Source organism: Mirounga leonina, unplaced genomic scaffold, assembly GCF_011800145.1.
Source record: "Mirounga leonina isolate KUSES-001 unplaced genomic scaffold, KU_Mleo_1.0 Mir_195, whole genome shotgun sequence".
In the NCBI taxonomy this organism is placed as follows: Eukaryota; Metazoa; Chordata; class Mammalia; order Carnivora; family Phocidae; genus Mirounga; species Mirounga leonina.
In genome coordinates, this window is record NW_023270490.1 from 8985401 (window position 1) to 9004241 (window position 18841).

The 18841-nt window shown below is 54.3% G+C and overlaps 1 protein-coding gene across 1 annotated transcript; it reads left to right on the top strand.

Annotated features, from left to right (window-relative positions):
* Positions 1–406: 406 nt before the first annotated feature.
* Positions 407–18250, top strand: EDN3 (endothelin 3). The gene is made up of 4 exons (XM_035025674.1): positions 407–488; positions 1094–1382; positions 16750–16923; positions 17937–18250. The coding sequence occupies exons 1-4, from the start codon at positions 437–439 to the stop codon at positions 18016–18018; spliced, it is 597 nt and encodes a 198-aa protein (XP_034881565.1). The 5' UTR covers positions 407–436; the 3' UTR covers positions 18019–18250.
* The last annotated feature ends 591 nt before the right edge of the window (positions 18251–18841 follow it).

Genomic DNA, 18841 nt, shown 5'->3' on the forward strand with positions numbered 1-18841 from the left:
CCACCGCACCGCACCCACCGCGCCCCCCCGCCCCCGCCGCGCGCCGCCCCCGCCCCCGCCGGCTGGGTGCGCCCCGGGCCGCTGCGCGGCCGCCCCGCTCCACCCCCCCGACGCTGGGAGGCGACCCCCGGCGCGCCCCGGGTTCAAAGGCCCCGCGCGGCGGCCCCAGCCCCTCCGGGGGGCGGGGAGGCGAGGGGGTGGTGCGGGCGCCAGAAAAGCCCGAGCCCACAGCCGGCCCTGCGCAGGGATGGGCAGCGCGCTCTCGAGTGTGTGACCGCCGCCGCCAACTCCTGGCCGGGGCCCGGGACGCAGCGAGCGAGCGCCGGCCTCGGACCCCGCAGCTGGAGGGCGAGGCCGCCGTGCCCGGCCCAGCGCCCTTTCTCGGCCACAGGCGTCCGTGCTCCCGGCCCGGTGCCCCGGCGCCCGATCGGGGTTCATGGAGCCGGGGCTTTGGCTCATCTTCGGGCTCACAGTGACCTCCGCCGCAGGTAAGCGGGCGGGGCGGCGCGCCACTCCCGGCGCCAGCGTACACAAAAGGACCCTGGGATGGGGGCGCGGGGAAGGGTGCATTGTGGGGAGCAACCTCTGGCCTGGGCTCGCCAACCCTGGAGGCGCCTGGGAGTGGGCTGGGGGCCAAAGCGGAGCGCCAGCTACCCCGGGGGCTCTGGAGGTTGCAGCCCACCGGCGAGCCAGAGATGCGGCTGGCCCGGTGGACTTGGTGAATTTTTCATGAAGTTGGGAACTTTTCAAAAAGTTTGCAGACTATTCAGAAACTGTGCAAAAATGATTGCAAAGCTCTCAACGGGTGCAAATACCTTGCAGACTTTGCAGAAAGGGAAAATGGCTTGCAAGCTTTTCACCAAGTATGCACATAACTTGTAATCTTTTCAGAAACTGTGCACATAGCTTTGCAAACTTTTCAGAATGTATGGCAGAGTTTGGAAACTTTACAGAAAGTGCAACTAGCTTGCAAACTTTGCAGAAACTTTGGTCGTCCCCTTCCCCCAGGTTTTTGGGAATGGTAGGTGTGTGTTGGGGGGGGGAGGATCTGCACACTCAGGAGCTCAGGAGCTCCTCAATCTGCCTCCTGCAGGATTGGTGCCTCGCCCCCAGCCTGGGGACGCTGGCAGAAGCGGCGTGCCCGGGCCCCCCCCTGCAGCCAGATCTGAGGGAAACATCGAGGAGACTGTGGCCACTACCGCAGTGCAGGGTCCGAGTCCCAGACGCCTTGGGCAGGAGCAGGAACCAGGTTGGTTTGGGGAGCAGGAGTCCAAAGGGGGTCCTGTGCACCGCCGTGCGAGGCGCTGTACGTGCTTCACCTACAAGGACAAGGAGTGTGTCTACTATTGCCACCTGGACATCATCTGGATCAACACTCCTGAGTGAGTCAGCCCAGCCCTGGGCGGTGGGAAGTGATTGGGAGGGCGGGCCTACATCTTCACTCCCAGAGGGCCTCATCCGTCCCATCCCTGCCGGGTCAGCCTGGAGCCCGCCCAAGCCCACCCTGGCACAGCCTCGGGCTCTTGCTGGGGCCTCCTGCCATCTCAGGCCTGGTCTGCGGGTCAGGGCTGTGACTCCCACCCCCTCGGAGCGCCTGGCCCGGGAGAAACCCAATCTCAGTTTCTGATCCAGTGGAAGGGGGAGCCCTCCCTCTGAGAGAAATGAGCTGGCAGAGGGATTAGATACCTGAGAAGTCCTTCTTCCATGGAGGAAAGTTATCTCCTGCCCCAGGGGCTGAGTGGGCCCCCTCCCGACCCTGCCAGGCTCCAAGGAGTTTCAAATTCCTCGACAGCAGCCTGCTCTCCAGAGAGCGCACGGGTGGGCTTGGCAGGGCCTGGTGGAACCTTCCCAGGAAGGGTGAAATTCCACGGGTACCAGGTTCCTTTCCTCCCGGGGCTGGAGTGCTGACTGGTCCTGCCACAGGCTGAGCCCCGTCACCCACCGTGCCGCCCACTGTCACCTCCTGCCACAGATGGCCTCTCCTCCTCCCTTGCAGCCCCTTAGGACGGAGGCCAGCGCCACCGGGAGTCCTGGGGTCGGCCTTGCTGTAAAGTCAAACTTCTTCCAAGGCCATGGGGTACAGAGTGCTCTGCTGGGGGAGGATGTGACAGTGTCCCCCATTCACTTACTCTATCTCAACCTCCCTCTGCAGACACATCATCTTAATCACCTTAACCACCTGTAAAGAGGACTTGACCTTGTCCTGGTTAGATGCCTTCTGGGCTTGGCCATCCCGAGCTCTAAAATCTGGGACTTGGACCTGATGACTCCACGTTCCATTCCCGGTGTGTTCTTGGGACCTTGTGGACTCCTGCTGGTGCCCTCCTAGGGACTCTTATGGGGAGCTGGTGGTGAATGGGAGCCTTTGTCTGGGAAAGGCAACTTGGCTGCTATGTTTGGAGCTGCCTTGATTCAGGTCCCCACATGGCTTCCTTCACCCTCAAACCTCTGAGCACACTGGGTGACAGCTTGGATGGGCTCACTTACCCACCTTGTTTCGTGAGCACCTGCAGAATGAGGGCCGAGTAGCTTTCAAACCAGGTGACAGGATCCCTAAGCACGTCTGGGATAGGTCTGGAAAGTGGCCCCATTATGCCAGATGGCAGGCAGGGCTGGCTTGACCAGACCACCTTGACTCGTGCTCAGGGTTCCAGGCTCAGAAGGACCCACACTCCGTTTAACGCCGTCTTGAAATTCTTAACGCTTTTTGAACCAGACGCTCCACGTTTGCATTTTATCCTGGGCCCCATACGTTATGTAGCTGATCCAGATGGCAGGATTTGCTTGCCAGGCTGAGTCTGATCAGGCTCCGGTACACACGGTGAGCCCATGCAGGGAGGACGCAGCCTCATCTCCGTGGGGAAGAAGAAAGTGCTGTGTGGCGGGAGACGGGCTCCGAGCCGGGGCTGCCATTGATTGCCTTCTCTTCTCAGACAAGGATCAAGGTCACCTCTTCTCACAGCCCCCATCACCCTGACACTTGTCTTTTCTGATTCCTACCCTCCTGGCATCATGATCTGACCAAAGTATCTTCACAGAATCGAGGATGCAGGGCAGTTAGCACAGGATTGAGTCCCGTGCTGTGAATATAGAAGAAGAAAGGAAAGCCAACCACATTAGGGACAGGGGGCCTGGGGCAGAGGAGAGAAGGAGGGGAGGAAGGAGAGGGTTTGGAGACTACCTCCATTCTCTGCTTGTTGCCAGGCTCCTGGCACCGGCTGGAGGATTGATTGCTTGAAATGCACCCAGGAGGCTCCGCAAACGCCCTCTGATCTGTTTGAAGCTCTGGCTTGTAATTCTGAGTTGTCTTGTATGAAGCCATGGACCTTTGACTTCTTCCAGGGCAGCCAACTTGCTGACATCCCCCCTCACAGTTTGATTGACCTCTTCTCCTCTTTTCTGACCCTGATTCATTTTAAACACTAGGAAAGAAGGATTAAATACAGTGTTGAGAGTTCTGCGTACAACAAAAATGACAACAGCCAGACGAGCATTTTGAAGTTAGACAAGCAAAATAGTTTTCATAAGGAAGATTTTTCCAGATGCTCTTTCTCTTTTCTTCTCCCCCCCCCCCGCCCCCACCTCCCCCCACCCCCCACCCCGTGCTTGCCTCTCTCCTTCCCTTTCTTTCCTTCCTTCTAAAACTTGATAGATTCGTAGACAGGTCCATTTGCTGTCTTTAAACATCTTGGACAAGATTGCAATGTGAGAAAATGGGCTCTAGGGACAGGGAATGTGGGCCTTTGGAGAAATGGAAGAATGAAAAATGGCCAAATTGAGCTAACGGGACAATAGTGGAGAGTAATGAGGTCTTTCCAGGTTCCTGTCCATTCCCGTACCCACCTCCTGTTGCAGACCCTCCTGGTCTGTGGAAACTTCTCCAGCGTGTGATGTGCATCCAGGCTCAGCCGCTGGCTGTGCTGGGAACTGTAAGGCTCTTGAGCTGCATGCCTACATTGAGAGGCTTGACTTTGGGTGATTTTTCAGCTCTTGGTGTCTTTCTTCCTACTGCCCATCCTGTTGCATGAAGATAGACCCCACAGTCCTACTCCGCCTCGGGAGGACATTTGCAGGGTTGCAGGCATCCTGGGAGTGTGGTCACTCACGCTGTGTGTAAGGACCTGAAAGCTACCAGTGGGGTGCACAAGGTACTGCTGAGACCCTTTGTGCATGTTACGTGCAAAGTCAGTGCTGGTGAGAGCCCGAGAGACCGGGTAGTCCCGAAGCATCTTCTGGGTGTAAGAGCTGAGGATCTCTGGCTCTCTCACATCCCTCCACATGCTTCCTTCTTCCAGACCTGAGCTTGCTCAGCCCGCTCGGCCGGCACCCAGTGTGTACTAGACGTTCAGTAACACTGCTTGGCTTTCGGTGAGGTCCTGCTGCTGAAGATTCTTCACTCTCACAGACGCTGTGGTCTGCAACGCTTTCTCCCAGAAACGAGGCTTCTTGTTCCAGGACAAATGGATGCTCTCCAGAGGCCCCAGCAGCCCAGTAGACACGTTGGGAATGTGGGTTTTTTCAGAGGTGTTGCCCATAACTTCCACTGTAGACTCCAGGAAGTCTGTGGTCCCAAAGGGGAACCAAATGTATCCTGGGCCTGTGGAGGCGGCTGAGGCCACAGATGGTCCATGGCACAGTACGGTTTTCATGACTTTCTTTGGCCGTGTTAGGGAGCTCCCACCCCTCCCCCCAGTGGTCCCCCCATTGCCAACAAAAACAAAAACAAAACTCCAAATCAGAGAAAAAACACATCCCGTCTTATGATCATGAGAAGTTTGCCAAGAATGAGATGACAAGGGAGAGGTCGTGCACAAGTAATCCATGTGCTTACATGCTTGTACACCTGGGGCTGTTCTCCATGAGTCCTCGAAAACCAGGAGTCACAGTGGCAATTGTATTCATCAGGGTCTCTGGAGAGACAGAACTCACAGGACGCATGTGTGTGTGCAGACGCGTCTGTGTAAATACACACACATACGTATGCACACAGCAGGTGATGTTGCAGCCTCGACTCCGCAGGCAGAATTCCTTCCTCTTCAGGTACCTCAGGTTTTTCCGCGAAAGCCTTTGACTGATTAGACAAGGCCCGCCCACGCCGTGGGGGGTAATCTGCTTTACTCAAAGTCTACTGATTTAAATCTCAATCCCACCTAAAAAATTACCTTCTCAGCAACATCTAGACTGGCACTGGACCAAACATCTGGCTGTGGTGGCCCAGCTAAGTTGACACATAAAATTAATCCCTCTGTTCTGGCCACCATACACTTGGTAGGAGAGTGAGCCAGCCGTCAAGTGACCGACGGAGCTGCAGGGCACCCAGCAAGGAGCGTCTCTGTTCCCAAGAATAGAGAGAACGTGCCATCTGCTAATCCCTCCAAGCCCAGCATGAGGGAGAGGCTGTGATGGGGACCATGTTTTCCACACAAAACTCGGAGCCATGGGAGCTGACCAAGAGGAATGTATTTATGAAAAGAGTGGTGGTGATGTTTGCAGTCTCAGCTGTGCTGGAAACTCTGGGATCTCCACCACCGACTCGGGGGAGGGCCCCAGACTCCGGCGCTCGGCTCGGTCCTCGCTGACAAGCTGAGTGGCTCGGGTGTGCTACCCCCCTCTCGCAGCGCCCCCGGGGTGAGGTGTCAGTGCCAGGCTGACTCTGGGACAGTGACCTCACAAGACGACCCACCTGCCTGCCACGCTGCCTGCTTCAAAGCATGCCTCTCAGACCCAGTCCAGCAAGAAGGACATTTGTTTTGGGTCCTTTTCCTCCCCAAAGAAGTAGAGTAAACAAAACAAAACAAAACAAACCCCCCCCAAGCCCCAGTAATAATAATGTAATTAAAAAACATTGCGACTTGTATTTTAATATATTTTGCCACAAAAAGGCAACAATGCCACAGAGTCATCTTTGCCCCTATGTTGTTCAAGAAAGTCATGTTCACATTTCCAAGAAGGGGCATCCCAAATGTTAGAATGTTCCAGTGAAGAGGATGGATCCGGAACCCCCTGTCTCCTGCTGATAGGAGGCCAGCTGTCCCCCCCGGGGTGTGATCCTCCCCCCGACCCATGGGTCAGGACTGGGAGCACTGCTGCGGGAGATGCAGCTGCTCAGGCTGCTCACCGAAGACGTGTGAGGATGACACCAGAAGGGAGAGGGGACATGGAGTCTGACGAACGCTCGGTATCGCAAAGACGTGGCCATTGGGATAACTGCGTGGCCTCGGGGCTGTGTAAACCCCCCTGGGCCAGGGCCCGGCCTGCCCGCCATCTCCGCCATTCTGTGGTTGGGGGCAGCTGCCATCCCGCATTCTGTGGTTGGGGGGCGCCAGCGAGTAGGAAGTGCTTTCTCCAGGACTGCTGAGGTCACCTCCTAGGACCATCCACCCCAGATCGCGCCCCGGCTCCTGGAGTAGCACTGAGCGAGCTCGGTAGATGGTCTTTCAGCATTCCATTGGCATAAGGTGTACAGACCGGGGGTAAAGGTGTGCCCGGCTGCCTTTGCGGCTGATAAGTAGATTGATAAGGACACGAGGGCCAAAGGTTGGTCCAGGCTTGATGAGATTTGGTCCTGCCCTTTCTGCCCCTCCTGTTTTCTATTGCTTACCTCTCCCCTTGGTAAATCATTGGAATGTTTGGGGCTCGGTGTTCTCTGTGGGCACTGGCCCGGGGCTCCCTCCGTTAGTGGGGCGGTGTGGGCAGCGACTGGGGGGGTCTGGCCTTTCAGGATAATTTGAACGATCAGTTTAGACCCTGTTTGTTCAGTGCTTCCTGGTGACAGCCTGGTGAGGGGTCTGTCTGCGTTCTCCTGTGCTCCCCCGCGTGAACACGGAGCCTTGGGGTTTGTGGGCAGAGGACCCTGCCCCGGGGCCTGGAGGAGACACTCTGCACACTGGTTTGCAGAAATCATTCACGGTACGCTTGTGAGAAGGACCCGTGAGAGAAGCTGCTGTTGGCCAGACTGGATGTGAGTTTGGACGAGGGGTTCTGACCGATGACTCTTTTGCTCGACTTTTGTGAGTTTGTCTCCCCGCGTAACCATTTCTGTGTCCTTCGAAATCTGGTAAATGTTTAGATCCCGGTTTTGAGTTCAGGTAGCATATCTCCGAAGACACTTCATGGCAAGATAGGTCTTTAAAAGTCGAGGGCCTTGGGGCTAAATTTCAGTTTGTTGGAGAGGGCGGCACACACCAGGCGACCCCACTGTAGGGGTCACGGGGACCGAGAGCCCCTTCTGTGCCCTGGGGTGGGGGTGAGGAGGCCAGGGGTGTGCAGGAGCCAAGACGGGGCGGGCCGAAACGCAGCCGGTCCCCACGATGAGAGAGAGTGACTTGCCGCGAGGGACACTTTGCTTTGTAGCAAGAAGGCTTGGAACGAAGGGCTTGACCCGGTGTGACCTTGGGGGGAGAATTTGGGTTTCTGCTAGATGAAAGGGACCTCACAGCTGGGAACTTGGCCTTAAATCTGAAGGCAGGTGAAAGGCTCTGACATCTCTGGTGTGGTTTATGCCTGCAAAAATTTAAAACAAAGGAAGCTGGGAGCAAACAGCGTTTTCCTCCAGGAGGCCCCGCGGCTGTGCTGGAGCCTGGCCCGCTCTCTGCTCCAGCGCCCCGGCCCCCGGGGACCCGCAGCACCTCCACGCACTTTGTGTACCTCCAGGCGGCCTGCAGAAGCGCTGCTCGGCCTCCGGCCTGAGAGGCAACCTGCTCTCATTCTGTGTCATGTTTCTGATGGAAACCGTTCCTTCAAACGGGACATGCACATACTTTCCCCTGCTTGGGATAGGAACCCATCTGACCGCGAAGGAAGAGCTGCTTGTCGGGACACAGTTTGGGGTGCGTCGAAACTCCCGCGTTCCAGCAAGTGTTGCTCGAATGGACGGACGGCAAGACGGGGTATCCAGTTGCCCTTCTCAGCTGCGCCAGCTCGGAGGCTGGGGGTGCCCCAGAGCTTTTGGAGAACGTGTCTGAAGGCCGGGAGGCACAGACCTTCTCTTCTTTGACAGCCTGCTCAGGGCCGACTTGAGCAGGATGCCTCGAGACACAGTAACTCTAGAACAGGGTGGCCAGGGAGCCCTGTGGCCTGGCCCCTGTAACTTAAAGAATGAAACAGGTTCATTTCAGGAGTCCACAGGAGGCATGGAGGCCAACGTGACAGTGGCATGAATGGCCCAGAGTGGGGACAGTTCCACCTATGACTTGGGGAGCGTGGAAGTTCTGCCCAAAGTCAGAAGCAGGTCAGCGAGAAAGCAGAGGTGTATGTACCTTTCCCAGACTGTTTTCCATGGGTTTCTTTGCAGGGTTGAGGCTGGGGTGAGGCCGGTAACACACTCCCCCAGGTACCGTCTTTGGGATCTGCCCAAGAGTCTGTCGTCAAGATAAATGAATGTTAATGCAATTTTTTTTTTAAATTAAAGCAGAAAATTCATCATCAGCGAAACGTCAACATCTGTAATAAAGGCAGGATCCCACACTGTGCGTGCCCGCCTTGCCTCCCTCCCCTCGCCCAGATCCCAACATCGGGGTCTCTTGCGGGGGTAAAGCCTATATCTCGACAGGGCTTCGAGTATTCCTGCTTTGAGGTGGGTGATCAGTGCCTCAGAGCTACCACAAGGACCCGACCCAAGGACGCAAACAGCTAGATTCAGAGGAGAAGGAGGCTTTGTTAGAGTCGCCCTGGTGAGTGTGTCTTTGTTCGGTAGCATTTTTCATCCTTATGGTGAAATCTCCTGACAATTAGCAAGAGTGTCTTCTCTTGCTTACTGTGGATTATTTAGGGGATGCAGGATGGTGTCTGTATTTTCTTTTTTTATCCCTCTGCAAATCCCCCTGCCCCCCATCCTTAAAAAAAGTACCTGCTCCTTATTTTATGGTCACTCTTTCCACTGCTGGGAACTATTTTGAGCCACATCTGTCTGCAGCTTTGCATAAACTTCTAATGAGGCCGTGCCAGACAGACGTGGAATTGACTACATTCGACCTGGAATCCGTTAGGGTCACTGGAGGGCTGGGGAGAGAAACTGTAGCCTTTTTCCCGTGCACGCACTGGGGCTGCACCAGATGGAGGGGAAACCAGCTAATCTGTAGGATTCCGTAGTCGGTTTCACTCCCCACATAGTGTTGGAGTCTGTTTCCCCAACTTCTTTTTTTGAGCTGTAACTCTGGGTGATCTTACACCACAACACAAGCATGGAGCAGTTTTCTGTTCCTCTTTCCTTTGACCCCTCGCGCCTCCAAACCCCCTTGGGTGGGCGTGTGCCTGTGTTCAGGAGGGAGCTGGTGGCGCGAAAAAGTCTGTGGCTTTGGTGTCATCTGTAAGCTTGTTTATACGGTGATAGGACACAACACTATAGGCCAAAGTGTTGCAGGTACAGATGGTGAGCCCCGGGGCCTCTTGGCTTGGGGGGCAGTGACCCCGCATTTCGCTGTGGTCTTATTGCTGGAGTGAAGGGTCGCGCCCGCTCCAGCAGCCGTGTGGTTTGGAGGCCCGGGGACGCGGGCGTTTGAGAATGTCCAGGTGGAATGTGGAGCTGGACAACATTTCCAGAGACCCAGCCGGCCCTTTCCTCTCTCAGGCCCAGGGGGCAGGTGCTCCCCGGGGACTGTCACTGAGCTAGTCTTCCACCTGGACCAGAAACCTGGGTCCACCTCTCGAAGCTTGTGTCACCTCTGGGGCCTCAGCCGTTTGTGCAACCTGGTTTCTCCCTCATGCCACGGGTGTGGCCGCCAGGAGCTCCTAGTTCTTTCCCTTCCATCTTGAGACATCTTCTCTTCAGGAAAAATCCTCTGAGATGGGCCAGTTGAGGACAACAGGAGAACCGCAAGAAAGCAGCCAAGAATCAATGCATATGGGAGATGGGGCGTGGGCCAGAAGTAATGGCTAAACTCAGACATCACTCCTTCCTTCCCTCATTCATTCAACATGTATTTATTGCTGAGATGCTGAGCGGTTCCTGAGCAGCACTCTGAGCCAGGCACCACGTCAGCTGCCCTGGGTACAGAAGTGAACAAAGCAGAAAGGATCGGTGGTTCTGGTGGGAAAGGTCCAGGGTTGCCGACCCCACGGCACAAGAAGCAAGCCACACTTGCAGGAGAGATGCAGAATCGACCCTCATTATTGGCTCGGACTGGTGGGTGTCAGTGCTCAACAGACTCTGAACGTGCCTGTGATTCTGGTAATATTCCCAAATAGCCAAGTCCTGGATAAATCAAACTTTTGTATATTTTTTTCTCTTTGGTAGGGGAGTGTCCTAAAAAAAAAAAAAGTTAACCACCAACACACAGCCCATTGCTCACTTTTGATGTTTCCAAATACTATAGGATCTTTGGCTATTTTGGGGGGCTGCGGGAGGAGGACTTCCCACGTGGGCGGGTGGTGGGGTGAGCAATCTCTGCCTTGGGGTCTTCCAACTTTAGGACACAAGGATTTTCTGCAGTGGAAGCAAAGCTACAAATTGCCAGTTCATTTTACATTGTTTGTGAGCATAGGGTTTGTGGAGTCGTCCTTAGAACCAGAAAGCATGTGTGTATTTTCCGCTTGTATAACAAGGTCACTGCGGAGCTGTATTTCCTGGCCTGTTTTCTTTCCTGGAGGCTGCAAGGGCCCCCTGTGGGTTGTCTGGCACGAGGCCTGGCCCACGGCAGACTTGCACAAGCATTTGATGAGTGGACAAGAGATAGTTCACGGGAGGGTAAGACTTCCGGGGTGGTCAGCCGAGTCTGGGGCTGGGCTCTGAGCATCTTGAAACGGAGGGGAGTGTGTGGTGTGCTTGCTTTCACCTGCCCAAAGGACAGTATGATCCAAAGCAAACATTTCACAGGGGGCACACCTGGGAAGAAAGGACTCCAGCCAGCTTCGTTTGCTGGGTTTTGTCCTGATTCTGAACCCACCCTTTTGTGTTTTGTTGCAATGAAGAAAATCTCCACTTGTCCCCAGCGGCTGGAGACGCTCTGGGTCTTCCTATTAAATCCACGAGATCACGGTCACTTCGGTCTCATGAAAGTGAGTTCTGGAGCAGCTAACCGTCACTGGTCACAAGCCACAGAAAACCTAGTCTAGCTAACATGGCGTCAGAGCTGTTTATGGGGAGGACGCGGACTGAGGGGAAGAAGCAGCTCCAGCAGCGGGAGAGATTTGGGGACTGGGGGCCCAGGGGCAAGACAGATGGACAAGGCAGGGTGGGGCCACTGGGCAAAGAGCAGCTCCAGAGTATTTCCAGATGTTGAGCTGCCTCACTCAGGCATCTTGGGAGAGACAGGGTCTCACTTGCCCAACGGGGGTCACTTGCCCCTTAGACAGGGGCAGGTGAGGCACATTGATGGAGGGGAGGGATCATTCCCGGAGGAAAGAGAAGCGCTTGGATTCGGGGAGACAAAAGCAACCAACGTTGGCCTTGGGCTCTAGAGAATTCCGGGCTTTCAGGTCCTTTGAGCAGGGTGCTCCCGTCTCTAAGCTGGTGCCTTCTGCCTCCTCGCCTTTGTGCTTAGCAGGTGCACTGGGTGCTTGTGGAAGTGAGTCCTGTAGTGAGAGACCCCTCCTCCTCGTCAGAACAGAGCTCTTGCCTGACCCTTCTTTCCGGTTAAGGGGACAGAGGCAGTGAATGAAGGTGAACCCCACTTTCTTCCTCGCCCAAGAGGATGTTCCTCCGCTTGGGAGAGCGGGTCAGCGATGCCTACCGCAGAGGGGATTTAATAAAGTCTGAAATGGAGCTGTCGCCAGAGAGCGTGCTGGGCCTGAGAAGTTGTTTCTCAGGGGAGCTGATGGCCGCTGGTGCCTGCCCGGCAGTGGGATGGTCCTTTATGTCCCCCTCCGACGCGGGGTCAGTCAGCAGAGTCCCGCCTTCTGTACCAGACGGCCCCTGGGCCCTCGGGCCATACTGCCTTTGCTTTTCCCGTTTCAGAAGGAGGAGTGTGAACAAAGGAAGTAGGTCGTCAAGTCCACATTCCAGCTGAAGTGAAAACCATCTATTTGTTGCGGGGCGCTCAGCCCGAACGTGGGCTTTTTAAGTTGCGAACAACTGTATGTTGGCAACTACATGTAAACATAGTATTAAGCACTGATTTTGTCACTCCGCCGTGTGACCCGTCTGGCTCTACTCTGTGGGACGGCACCCCAGCCCGAGGGGTAAACGCAGATGCCCCACGAGGGCCAGGTGCGTGACAAAAGGGAGCAGAGAAGGAAAGGTGTAGACGCATGGGGAGCGACAGGGGCGGGGGCAAAATGGAGCATTCATGCCCCGTGTCTGACTTTGGCACTCAGCTCCAGACTGTCGTTGCCATGTTGGAGAGCCGGGTTGGTGTGAGCGTAGCTCCCATTTACTCAGGAGAAGCTGCAAGTTGGGATATTCATGTGAAATTTTCAAATTAAAAAAAAAACAACCCTCTGTTGATTGGATGAAACCCATAAAATGCTAATTTGCTAACCCCTGTAGGAGCTTAAAACTGTGTGTGTGGAGGCCCACTTATCTGTCTTGTTCATGGATGTTCCCCCAGAACATCCAGTGCCTGCACATCGAAAAGCACTCGGCAGAGATTTACTGCATGCCTCTCAATGGGGTGGGGGTGGGGGGATAAAAACTGGGTTTTCAATGACAGTTTGATAAACTCTCCGGAGGAATGAAAATTTGACCAGTGAGGCTCCTTTTGCTGCTTCTGGCTGGCCTTGGTGAATGTCTGTATCTCTCCTTTAATTTTTTTTTTTTTTTTTATTCATGAAAGTCAGAGAGAGAGAGGCAGAGGCAGAGGGAGAGAAGCAGGCTCCCCGCCTAGCAGGGAGCCCGATGCGGGACTCGATCCCAGAGCCCCGGGATCATGACCTGAGCCGAAGGCAGACGCTTAACCATCTGAGCCACCCAGGCGCCCTGTATCTCTCCTTTAAACTTCAGGTATAGAAGCCAGTTTCCTGATCAGGAAGATGGGGTAATTAATTCATTTATGAACAGGCAACACTGAACTTAAAAACAAAATCTTTAAAAAAAAGCCAACTTTCCTTATTTAAAAACTTCTTGCAGAGAGAAATCAAGTGCTTTCAGTGTGATATGCAGATGAAGAATGAATATGGGGAATCTGGAAGTTTAATATTTAATAACATTTATATATGACATTTGGGAAAAGTGGTAAATAAGGAACACTGTGATAAATAAGACTCTGGCATCTCCATCTCTGATCAATAATGAATGTATGTAGGTTGAGGGACAATTTATTACACAGAGACACACAACGCTAGACGTCGCATATGTAGGTATGCTGGAAGGCTGTTTTGTTTTGTCTAAGAGCATTTGGATTGATCTTCTCATCTGCTTCTCTTTTGTATGGAGCTCTGTGTTATAACTGAAACATGAACAGATGCAAGAGCTGCCTACTTTTTACCAAGAATCGCATTCTCCAAGCCCTACTATTCAACAGTAGCTACACCAGTTGGTCGGAGAGCGTGCTGGTCAAAGGTTCTCAGCCGATTTGACTTCGTTTTCATTGTTCCACTGTTGGGGAAACATTAACACATGAGAAAGGGCACCAAGACAAATGAAGCAAGTGCTTCTTAGATGGGCCGTGCAGACAGAACAGCCAGAAGGAAATTCAGCAGAGCATGGTACTCTGACTCCTTTATTTCTTGGTCATGCATCTCAAATGCAGGCCGGGTAGGTGGCATTTTTCTGCCTGTTAACAACTCTCTTAAATTCCCAGACCAAATAAGCAACAGTGAGAGCTATCATTAATTTATTGCTAGCCCTTTGCTAACTATTTTACATGCAGTCTGTCTGGCCAACAGCCCTTTCCTAGATCAGGAAGCTGTCCAGAGTGTGGAGTGATCATGTAAGGGCTTTACAACCTAATAATGGAACCACCGGCAACCTTTCTCTGTGCTCTCTGCACTTTGCACATACCTGTATATATTGGCTTGTAATGTTTCCTTTACCTGGTTTCATACCCCAGTAGTACATGAACTCCTGAAGACCTTCCAATCTCCCCATCACACTTAGAATAATGCTAGAGACATATACATACATACATATGTATGGGATGCTTGGCAGATGTTGGAGATTCTTTGTAATGAATTTTGTGGTTATTGAACTTCTCAGGTTGGAAAGAATCCAGTCTTACCAGACCAGATTATCTCACAATTACTACCAGTTCCTCAGTCAACAGCCTTCCTTTGCTCAATCTCGTGCTGGGTCCATGGCAGGTACAAAAGATGAAGACCAGCCTTCTACTCTTGAGCTGGTGATCCATATTTAAATCTAGACAATGAAGTCCCCTGGCCTGGGCCCCGTGGGTTCGAGGGCTGCCTCTGACCCTCCTCTGGCCATGTCTCCCACTCTGTTGCACTAAAAGTGTATCCCTTCTAGACTGAGTTCCCGGTGTTCAGGATCCTGGAGTCCTTTACCCAAATGTCCCCGAGCCCACTCCCGGGGCCTGTGCAGGTAGGTGTCTCCCAGAGCCTGACACCAAGGGACAGAACAGGGCTCCAGGCACATCTCCCAAAGTCCACAGGGTGGCCAAGGGGTGGATGAGGCCCCCTTGGTGTAGGGCAGAGTGGGATGGAAGAGAGGGTGCTGAACCTCCTTGGGCGGCCACATTCCAACACCGAACTCCAAGGAGCTCCAGGATTCTAAATTCAAGCCTGGACTTCCAAGGTGTTTTGAAGTCATATTTGTTCAGGTAGAAGGATAGAACTGTCTTATTTAAGAGCTTATCAGATTGACTTAAAACCCCCAAACTGTCGATCCGTAGGTAGTGGGCTTCCATTGGAATTGGAGCCTTGTTAGAGCTCGACTCTTCTGTGGTCTGGGCCACCTAAACCCTCCAGTTGCTCAGCTTCCGTCCTCCCCCACTCCCTCCGGGAGGTCAGCCCCCTAAGAGCACGCTTGGACCCCCAGGGCTTAGAGCAGGGGTTTCTCATCCTGCCTGTGGGGAAGAGGATGGGGCTGTGTCTCTGTAAACACTCTCTGAAAATTGCAAGGGCTCATTTGCATATGAGCTCTTCGCATTTGGCTGCTGAGAAAGCCTTCACGTTTCTCCATTAACAAATACCTCCTTGCCTCTTGCCTTATTTCCTTACTTAAAACACTCTGGAGTGTTTTCACTGAAGTCGACTGGCTCTGCACACGCAAATGCACAATCACCTGAGAGCAATTTCAAAATTGCAGGTCTTGCTGTTGATGGAAAAATGGGAGCATGGTTATTCCTGTGTGTAATTTTCACCAAGAAATAGGGACTGGGTTTAATGTCGACACTTTGAGATCTAATGCGGCTCTCTTACTGGAAAAATACACCGTTAGCCAAATCCTGGCTTACAACAGGCTCTGTATTTGTTCTGTCCCCGTGTCCCCCAGCCCCGTTCCTGAGAAGAAATGGGGTTTTAGCACACTGGTTCAGCTCAGACCAGGACTGGACCCTGCTTGCTTTCTCCATTTTGGGGGCACAGACTGCTCAACTCTGGGTCTTCCTCGAGAGCAGGAGAAACCCACCTCTTACTGATGGGGAAGGAACCCACCACAATGCAGAACACAAGAAAGGGAACGGGGTGGCAGCGCCCCTTCGCTTTGGCCTCCAACCTAGCAGGGGAAAGTTGGTTCGGAGCATCAGTCCGCGGAGGGTTGCCACCCCCCCCACTCTGCCCCCACCACCCTGCAATGCTCCATGGTGTATGTTTCAAATTAAAGTAAATCCAATTTGGTTTTATTTTGGAAATGCAGAGAGGATGTCAGAACGCCCCTTTGAGGTGGATGATTGATGATACTCCATGGGCTCACAGAAACCAAGGTGGTTCATCTTGGAAAACCAGGCCCTGTTGGCACAGTAACTTTTGGCCACGGAAGTTTTCTCTGGTCATTAGCAATTTGTCCCCAGTCCTGTTCAATAGTGCTAATGATTTAAGCATATGCTTTTAACTTTCTCCACCACACTGCTGCCTGGTAGTCTTCTTTCTTCTCTTGAAAATGATGGTTTGGATGCACATGAGCATAAGAAACAGACAAATGTTAATTGTTCCAAATGACACCATCACCCTTCTCCCAGCTCCAACCATAAATGAGATTGGTAAACAGCTTCAGACTTTTTAATAAGACTTTTTAAATAAGCTTTTTCCCAAGGCCAGTTCTGTCCTTGGCTGTGTCTTACGGGGCGCCGGGGTTCTCTTGATGTTTGTGTCTTGGAGGACGCAGTGTTGGGGCCAGGATGCGTCTGTAATTACATTTGTGTATTCCCGTTAGTGCAGACGGCGAGGAAACGTGCGCACAGAAGACACTGGGCATCCGGCCTGCAGGGCGAGGCTGGCTGGCCTCGGTTGGGGGGCTGGGCAGGCCTCTTACGGGTAGGGAGGACCAGCCCCAAGCGCTGGGCACCAGCCTGTGCGTCCACCAGAATGTCCTTGTGCCGGGCTCGGGTACGGGAGGATAATCCAGAACTGCCCTCGAAGGGCTCCCGACTGGGGGCGCACTGAAAGTGTGAGAGGGTGGGCCCAGGAGAGTGCCGACCTTTCCTCCCCCAGGGCTCCCCAGCTCTCTGTCCCCTCGGCCCCAGGGCACTTTTGGGGGGCTTGGGGAAAGCAGGGGTAAAGACTGCCTGCAGAGGCTTCCTAAGACCCACAGCGTGGGGGAGCACGTGGACACCGGATCTGGAGGTGTCGCTGCACCCCATCACTCTTGCCGTGTCCACGGTCTCCCGGCCGCGGCCAGCCCCACGAGGCTGCCCCCTGAGTGGGGAGGCCGGGCGTGCTTATCCACACGCAGCCCTGACGCTGCTCTGTCCTTTGCAGACGGACCGTGCCCTATGGACTGTCCAACTACAGAGGAAGCCTCCGGGGCAGGAGGTCCGCAGGGCCCTTCCCGCAGAGTCCGCAGCCCTCCAAGTGGACCCTGCGCTGCGCTTGTGTGCAGAGCCAGGACCGCGCCTGCTTGCACTTCTGCGCCCGCACCCTGGCTGTCAGCAGGTAGGACGACCCTGTCGCAATCATCCCCGCGGAGCTGGAGCTCCCGGGGGCGTAGATGAGGCCAGAAGAGTCTGTTGCGTGGGCGTGGGGTGTGATGCCGGGTGTGGGGCGGGGCGTGGCGCCGGGCAGGGGGGCGCGGGGCGGGGCGGGGCGGGGCGGCGAGGGTGGGGGCGCGGCGAGGTCGGGGGGCACGGCGGGGCGCGGGAAGGGCTTGGCTCTGGGGAGCACGTGTGCCGCCTCGGCTCCAGGAGGGGGGATCCAGCCCCCTTGCTGCCTTTCGGAACAGAACCCGCAACGTGGCTGCGGCCGCGTCTGGTCTCCAGACACAGTTCTGGACTGCCCAGCACTTTGCCAAAATCTGCATAAGTTGCCAACATTTAAAAATTGAAGAATTACCCACCCCTGCCAAATGTGTATTTTTAGCTTCTCCAAAAACAGCAAATGGGACCATCTGGTCCCACGGGGCCTCCACATCCCCTCCTGGCCGGCAGAGGCTGGAACCGCGTGGGGGCCCCTCACGTCAGGGGAGCCATGCTGCATGCATTCACCTGCATTACCCCTCACCTTACTTTGAGGACCCCAGGGGCCCTTGAGTTTGAGACCCTGTAGCCTACTCTGGCTGCTAAAGAGAAGTTTGTGAGTCTGTGTGGACCTGAATAAATGAGCAGACCCCAGGTTTGACCCCAGCTGGCCGTTCACATTGGCATTCGCTCAGTGGGCAGGTGCCCTACTGGTCAGGGACCCAGGATTCTCTGTCGGAAACCCCAGTGCTAACCTCATTTTCTTCTTGGTTTTGTAACATCCGATGAATAACTGAGGAGCGAGTCGACATTGTGCTTTGGTAGAAATCCACCCACCGTGTGCTCAACCTTAGGAAACCGTGCCTAAGATGCGGTCCCTGAGGAATGCACTAATGTGCCCACTGGTGAGGAAGAGAAAGTCCTAATTTGACCCTGAAAAACCAGCCACAGGGAAATGCAGGTTGAGTCATTAAATAAGCTCTCTCCCCACAGGAATTCAAGGACAGCAAAAAATCCCGACAAAGAGGAAGAGCCAGCCAACGGTGCCAACGGAGGCCTGCGCCCAAGGAGGTGAAAGTGCTTTCTCAGGCGTCACACCCTTGGGGACATGGAGGATGTGAGGGTGGCTTGTGGTCGAGAGGACAGCTGGTGGGAGCCCCAGCACGCACGGAGTGCTGCATCCACAGGGGACCGGGCCTTTGGTAGATTGTCTCTGGGGACAGAGCAGGCGGAAGCTGGGGACCGTCACTGTTCTTGCCCTGCCCCCCGTCCAGCCGCTCTCTGTCATCGGAGTTGACCCCTTGCATCCCCTGGAGCTTCAGAGCAGTGACAGCTGGCTCTGGATTTCGCTGGGCCCAGACACAGCTAGCTGGCCACTGCTGCTCGGAGACGACCCTCTCCCCACCCCGACACCCCTGGCTCATCTACCTGGGACAAGGTGTCACTTTTTCCGGAAGCAACATGTGGTCATTACCAAAAAAAAAAAAATCATTTTTTCAGTAGCTGATTCTGGACAGAGGTGAATTATAGCAGCTTGGCTTGACAGCATGCCCCCCATGTCCCCCCACTGGTTTTCTTTTTTTTTTTAACCTGCTTGTCTTTTTTGTATGAGAGATTCTGAGGGTTTCCTGCAGCCACACTGGGTTTATTTGTCATTCTATCAATCAGAAATTGTTATTAATGGCTCGCCTACACATCTGCAATGGGATGGTAATTTATGTCCATAATAATAGCCTGCGGGTGGCTTGGGTTCCTACAGGCACTGATCAAGGGAAGATTAAACCATGCTCAGTATACAGGAGGCTTTCCAGATTGGTGGCAGTGGCTTCTAGGCATCCAGAGAGATCCATCAGCATCCCTAATACAAACGGAGAGGAGGGGGCGGGCGAGGCGGCAGA